This window comes from Gossypium arboreum, chromosome 8 (assembly GCF_025698485.1).
Source record: "Gossypium arboreum isolate Shixiya-1 chromosome 8, ASM2569848v2, whole genome shotgun sequence".
NCBI classification, from domain to species: Eukaryota; Viridiplantae; Streptophyta; class Magnoliopsida; order Malvales; family Malvaceae; genus Gossypium; species Gossypium arboreum.
The window spans coordinates 23,100,528-23,107,199 of NC_069077.1; the positions used below are offsets into that span (position 1 = coordinate 23,100,528).

Below are 6,672 nucleotides of genomic sequence, written 5' to 3' on the forward strand. Positions count from 1 at the left end.
TCAAAATAAAACAACATTATTGCTTCTGTATTACATTGTATATGAAATATACATAAAAATACAAATACATGCAAACTTCCCGACATACTTCATTTTCACAATAGATCCTTTGAATTAATTAATAACTTGTGAACATAATACAAAATTCTTATCTTTTATGTTTAGTAATATTTATGTCACTTTTAATCATAGTAAAAGCAATGGTGCCGCCTATTCTAGCTGATGTCTTCAAAATCTTTTATATTATTTAACCAAAATTTTTATTTCTTACTATTTTTTTTATTTATAAAAATACCTTCTTACAAAAAGTCCAATCAAGCAGTATAGTTTATTACTTATTTCGTATCTCAAGGATCTTCCTTTTGACTTGTCCCCGAAGAAAATAATGCTTAAATCCTCCACTGTTATTACACGTGTCATTTTCTAAGTGGTTGCATTAGCAACCATGCACTACGCTTGGCTCTATAAATACCTTGTAGTTCTTCTGCTAGAGCCATCACCAAACTTAAAACTTCTCTGCTACCTACTAGCAAATTTCTTGGATCGAAGTTTGTGTTCATGGCTTTCACTACTCTTGGAAACATGTGCTCCCTCTTAGCTTTTGGAGTCACATTTTCAGTTTTATTTAACGGTTGCTTTGGATTCTACCCTAAGCTCCTTAATGTCTCATTGGCAGCATCTGAGTATGCTTGGTCCCCAGCCGGCGCTACATGGTATGGCAGCCCCACAGGGGCTGGAAGTGATGGTAATGACCAGCATGGGCAATGATTGTCACCATTTACACTAATGTTTTTTGTTTGATTATTTCTTCAAGTTTAACCATTTTGTGTGTATGAATGTAGGTGGATCTTGTGGCTATGGAGGAAGTGTGTCGCAAGCTCCATTTTCGTCATTGGTATCGGCTGGAGGACCTTCTCTGTACAAATCTGGCAAAGGATGCGGTGCCTGTTATGAGGTGCACTAAGACTACTCTCTCATGCAAAGGGTTTCAATATTATCATTAATGGTAGTGTACTTAGACATATGTACGTGTATTTCAGGTAAAATGCACGAGTAATTCAGCCTGTTCGGGAAACCCTGCGACCGTAGTAATCACAGATGAATGCCCCGCCTGTGTTTCAGAGTCGGTTCATTTCGATTTAAGTGGTACTTCTTTTGGTGCCATGGCTAAGTCTGGTCAGGCTGAGAAGCTCCGTGATGCTGGGGTCTTGCAAATTCAATATAGAAAGTAAGAATTTAGTTTTAGTCCTCACCTACCTTTAATGGATAAAAAGTCTTTATAGCCTTGACGAAATGGGTTTGCAGAGTTGAAGAATTCAATCTCTTTTTTTTTTTTTTTAATTATTCTGTTTGTTGACGAAATGGGTTTGCAGAGTTGAATGTAACTATCCTGGAACGACCATTGCATTCCACGTCGATGCGGGTTCCAACCCTAACTATTTCGCCACCCTAATTGAATACGAAGATGGAGATGGTGACCTTGCCTCGGTTGACCTGAAACAGGCGCTTGACTCTGACACCTGGCAACCCATGCAACAATCCTGGGGTGCTGTCTGGAAACTCGACGCCGGTTCCCGGTTGCGGGCACCCTTCTCTATCAAGCTAACCTCACTCGACTCTCGCAACACCATTGTGGCCACCGGTGTGATTCCGGCGGGATGGGAGCCTGGGAAAACCTATAGATCAGTTGTTAATTTTAAAGTCTAATTTGGTGATATAATCCGTATAAATTAATAGCACGTGTGTATAAGTCAACATGTGTCATATTCTTCCAAGACTCAAGTTTTAATTGCTTGATTGCATATGTTTTTGGAAGAAATATTAATACTATATAGTTCATAGCTTTAATCTTATGAGTAATTCCGTTTCTCTTTTCTTTTTCCAGATATCCGTAGTAGTAAATTTTAGTTCAGTTTGAATCAACTCCAACTGTTAACGGAGATATAGTGAGACAATATTATGCTGCGCATTTAAGTAATAATTAAATTAAAAGGTGTATATATTTGACATAAATGTTTATATAACAACTAAATGAAGTATTGGTTCATACTTGGGTTTCAAAAAATTGATAAGTGAGGATTAGAATCATCACTAGAGATATTGTAATATAGTTGCTAAGTGTATGGCGAAGGAAGCTAACGGTAGTTTGAATTAATTGATTATCTTTAATAATTCACTTATCGTGGTGTAATGAATTTTGTAAGCAGACATACATCATGCGTTTGTTTGCGAAAGTTGTTGTTAATTAAGCTAGATAGTCCTTTAGTCTAAGCTACTTTCTCTTACTAAAAATAAAAGGAACTATTAGTTTATCATATTGAAAGTTTAAAAACTCATATATCTAAGTTTGAGTCCCATTTAGTACAAGTGTTTACTGATTTTAAATGTAAAAATAAACATAATAATATAACTTTATAAAATAATAATTTTATAATTATTCCAATTCAGTTGGTGTTCAATCACCAATTAAATCATAAAATTTTAACTGTAGTATAAATATCCCATAATATACAGATAAATGGTTATGACTATTAATTAAAACATTAATAAAGGTAATTTTACTAAATTACTGAATAAAAGTTCTTAAGCAATTTATTAATAAAAACTAAGGACAAGAAACTTGTGCTAACATAAGTACATAAATAACCATATTTATTTTACTTATTATTTTGTAAATTGGCATAATAACTTTTTGATCTTCTAACTTTATAAAAAAAGTTATTTTAGTCACTCATTTAATTTTTTACATCTTTTAACTCTCGAACTTACATGTTTTATCAAATAATTCAAAATGGATAAAAACTTAGCCTTTGTTAACTTTATGGTATGACATACACGTAGATTGTCACGTGGATGTCATGTCATAAATTAATTAATTTTTAAAATTTAAAAGATATATATTTTTAATTTTTATACTTTTTTTATATAATTTTAATGCATCAAGATAAAGTAAAAACGTTAACTTTTCCATCAATTTTAAAGTAATTTGACAAAAAAAAGTTTAAGGGTTAAAAGGACAAAAAATATAAATAAATGACTAAAATAATTTTTTAAAATTAGAGAGTCAAATAAATCATTATACCTTGTAAATAAAATAATATTTATTTCGATTTCCTACCTAAATTGTGTAAACTCAGAAAGTGAATCTTAAAATATTATTGAATATTGAATTAATTGTATTGTTTACATTAAATATTATAAAACATTAAAAATATGAAAAAAAGTACCATCCTTCCTTGATTGTGATTAAATTAAATTAAATATATTGGTTCCAAAGTAATTTGGTTTTATTTCCCCTTGACAAAAAAGAAAAAAAGAAACACAAGTGAGGAAACATTCTTTTCAGCCTAAATCATGGTGCTATTTAAGATTTCTTTCTGAGGAAAATGGACAAAATTCATCTTTAAATTAAAGGTTGTTTATGCAATTAAAATCTAAATATTGACTTTCCATAAACATATGATTCATTTTTTAAAACACAATAATATTGTATACATCTAAATGTTATTTCTTATAAGCCATTTTCATAAGAATTAATTGCATTAAAATTATGATTCCTTAAATTTTAAAATATTTTAATTATATCTTTAAACTATTGATGTTATATCAATAACATCCTTTCGTTACTAAAACCATTAATTTAGCCGTTAAATGATGTCTTAAATTCTATGTGACATAATTTAAAATGAAAAACTTAAAGAAAATGAATATTATAAAATAGATGTTGTACAAATCTTGGTTTTGAGGTTTTCAAGCTTTTATAAAATTATTGTTCACTCCTTTTCTTGCTATTACTTCATTTTTATTTTTAATTTTAAAAGTTATGCGACAACATACTACTTTTCTTTAAACTTTTAATTTTAAATTATATTATATAAGATTTTACATGTCATTTAATGATTAAAATAATGATTTCAATATTCTGAGTGATATGACATCAATAGTTTAAGATGTAACTAAAACATTTTAAAGTTTAAAGACCAAATTAAAATAAAAAAATAATTTAGGGATGGGTAGTGCAATTAACTCTTTTTGTAAATACCGCAGGGTTGTAATTAAGGGTGAGTCTAAAAAGTTTTCACAAACTCATAATTTGTATTTAAATATCCAATTAATATCAATCTTGAGTTTGATACTCGGACAATTTTTAACTCTTACTCTAGCATATTTATATCCACCCAGAACCACTTCCTTGAAGTAGCTTGTTTCCCTTCATTTTTTCTATGATTTTCCCATCATCCAAACAGAAAAAAGACTCATCACACCCATGTCATCTTTCAATCTTACCAACGACTCACTTCTGGGGATCCTTAACATCATAAAATTCTTGTTCTCAATCACTATCCTCTTGATCGGAATCTTGCTAAGCGAAAATGCCGCCTTAACGGACTGCGACCGTTTCTTCTACAAGCCGCTTATCTGGTTCGGAGTCTTTCTTCTGCTTGTCTCTGTGACAGGCTTTATCGGGGCCTGCTTCTACGACCACTTGCCACGCATGCTCTGGGTCTACCACGTCCTCATGTTTCTCCTCATTGTAGCCGGCATCATTTTCACTATTTTCGCTTTTGCGGTGACTAATAAAGGTGGTGGTCGGTTGTTACACGGTGCTGGATATAAAGTGTACAGGCTGGGAGATTACTCTAACTGGCTTCAAAATCGAGTTAACAACAACAGGAATTGGAATAAGATCAAGACCTGTTTGGTTGAATCCAAGGTTTGCAGTGATTTATATTCCAAGTATTGGGATGTTAGTTTCAACAAATTCCATCAAAAGCCCTTGAATCCTATTCAGGTACGATTCCTTCATATTTCATGAAACCTCTCCACTGTGCTATGAGTTCTATTATTATTATTTTTATTATAACTTTTATATTAAATGCAGACTGGTTGTTGTAAGCCGCCAAACGGATGTGGGTTTACGTACGTGAATCCAACACGTTGGGTGGAGGACAACTGGCAAGTGTATTGTGAAAATCCTGATTGCAAGGCATGGGAAAATGATCAAAATATACTATGCTACAATTGCGAATCGTGCAAGGCAGGGGTTTTAGACAACATCAAGCATTCGTGGAAGAAGGTTCGGTGGTTTTACGTCATATGCCAGATGTTGCTCATCATTATGTATGCAGTTGGTTGCTTTGCTTTCAGAAACAAATTGATCGATGAGAGTTGACCATGCATGCTGATTCTTATCCATGGTTGAAGCCTTGAGCAAATGGTTTTGTTATTTTTTAGGGTTAGGGTTTAGATATGGAAAAAGAATCAGCATTTATCATTTATGATGGTCTATTTTGTTTATTAATTTGTTCCTTTATTGGTCCCTGTTTCACTGTTAGGGTTTCGATACTTTCTCGCATTTATTTTAATGCACTTAAGGCTGCAAGTTTAATCACGGTTTGGGTATTGGACATTAAGTATTTTAAATTATTTTTTATTTCTTCCGAAATTTAAAGGTTCTATGACATGAAGAGAATGATATATGGATAAGAAGAAAGAGTTTCAAGTATCCATTTCTAATTATTTAATAATATTTTAATAATTTTTTTATGTTATTAATATATAATTTTGATAAATTTTTTAATCTGAATTCTGAACCTATACCTAAACTTTAAACTTGGAACCTCAAACTTTGAACCGAAATGCCAATATTAGAGTTTAGGGTTCGAAGTTCTAGGTTAAGGTTCTAGTTCTGGTTTTGGTTTAAAGTTTAATATTTGAGGTTCTAATTTTGGTGTTCGGTAGAGTTAAGGGTTTTGGGTTTAAGTCCAAAAAATTACCAAAATTATGTATTGATGATGTGAAAAAAGTTGCATCAAAGAATTGTATAAAGGAGGGGTGCCACGTCATCTTGTAACTCTTTTCAATTACTTAATGACATTTCAACAATTTTTCCATGTCATTGATATATAATTTTGATAATTTTTTTAACTTGAACCCCGAACTTTAAACTTAGAACCTAAATCTCGAACTTTGAAATTTGAACCCCAAACCCTAAATCAAAAGACCAAGTTTAAGATTTAGGGTTTGGGTTCATGTTAAAAAAATTACTAAATTTATTTATGACATAAAAAAATTATTAAAATGTCATTAAATAATTAGAAAATATATAGAATGATGTGGCACCCTATTTCATACAATCTTTTTTCATTGAGCCGGTGGAATGAAGGCTGGCATGCTAATTATCACCCAAGGTTGAAGCCTTCACCAACTGGTTTTCATTAATATTTTAGGGTTTAAATGTGGGAACATAATTAGCTTTTTTGTGTGTTGATTTTGTTCAATAATTTGTTGCCCTCCTTTTCTGGCTGCTTTACTTCATTAATGAAAAATAACTGAAATATTTCAAGAGAATAATCTATTTATAATTTTTAAGGAAATTATTTTTTAAGAAAGTTGTAAAAAATAAGTCTTTTAGGCACAAATAAAATAATAGCACATAATTAGTTTTTAAAGATATAGAAACTAATTATATATGATATCATCTCTAATTTAATTTAACTTTAATTAACTTACTTAAAAATAAGTACAATTTTAGGAAAAACTGTAAACATGTTAAATTAAATTAGAGATAATATCATATATGGTTGGACATATAATAACCTTTGTATGTCTTTAAAACTAATAACGCACAACTATTTTATTAATGTCTAAATTTAGAGTTATTTAATATAA

General features: G+C 30.9%; 2 protein-coding genes across 2 annotated transcripts; both read left to right on the forward strand.

Annotated features, from left to right (window-relative positions):
- The first annotated feature begins 492 nt into the window (after window positions 1–492).
- Window positions 493–1,923, forward strand: LOC108468783 (putative expansin-B2). Its single transcript, XM_017769639.2, has 4 exons — window positions 493–745; window positions 843–955; window positions 1,041–1,228; window positions 1,374–1,923. The coding sequence occupies exons 1-4, from the start codon at window positions 559–561 to the stop codon at window positions 1,705–1,707; spliced, it is 822 nt and encodes a 273-aa protein (XP_017625128.1). The 5' UTR covers window positions 493–558; the 3' UTR covers window positions 1,708–1,923.
- Window positions 1,924–4,267: 2,344 nt separating this feature from the next.
- On the forward strand, window positions 4,268–5,173 carry LOC108468784 (tetraspanin-7-like). Its single transcript, XM_017769641.1, has 2 exons — window positions 4,268–4,792; window positions 4,883–5,173. The coding sequence occupies exons 1-2, from the start codon at window positions 4,268–4,270 to the stop codon at window positions 5,171–5,173; spliced, it is 816 nt and encodes a 271-aa protein (XP_017625130.1).
- Window positions 5,174–6,672: the final 1,499 nt, after the last annotated feature.

Coding starts and splice junctions, on each gene's coding strand:
- LOC108468783 (XM_017769639.2), top strand. CDS start 559: ATGGCTTTCACTACTCTTGGAAACATGTGCTCCCTCTTAGCTTTTGGA. Junction 746..842: donor CACAGGGGCTGGAAGTGATG/GTAATGACCAGC, acceptor GTATGAATGTAG/GTGGATCTTGTGGCTATGGA. Junction 1,229..1,373: donor TTGCAAATTCAATATAGAAA/GTAAGAATTTAG, acceptor ATGGGTTTGCAG/AGTTGAATGTAACTATCCTG.
- LOC108468784 (XM_017769641.1), top strand. CDS start 4,268: ATGTCATCTTTCAATCTTACCAACGACTCACTTCTGGGGATCCTTAAC. Junction 4,793..4,882: donor AGCCCTTGAATCCTATTCAG/GTACGATTCCTT, acceptor TATTAAATGCAG/ACTGGTTGTTGTAAGCCGCC.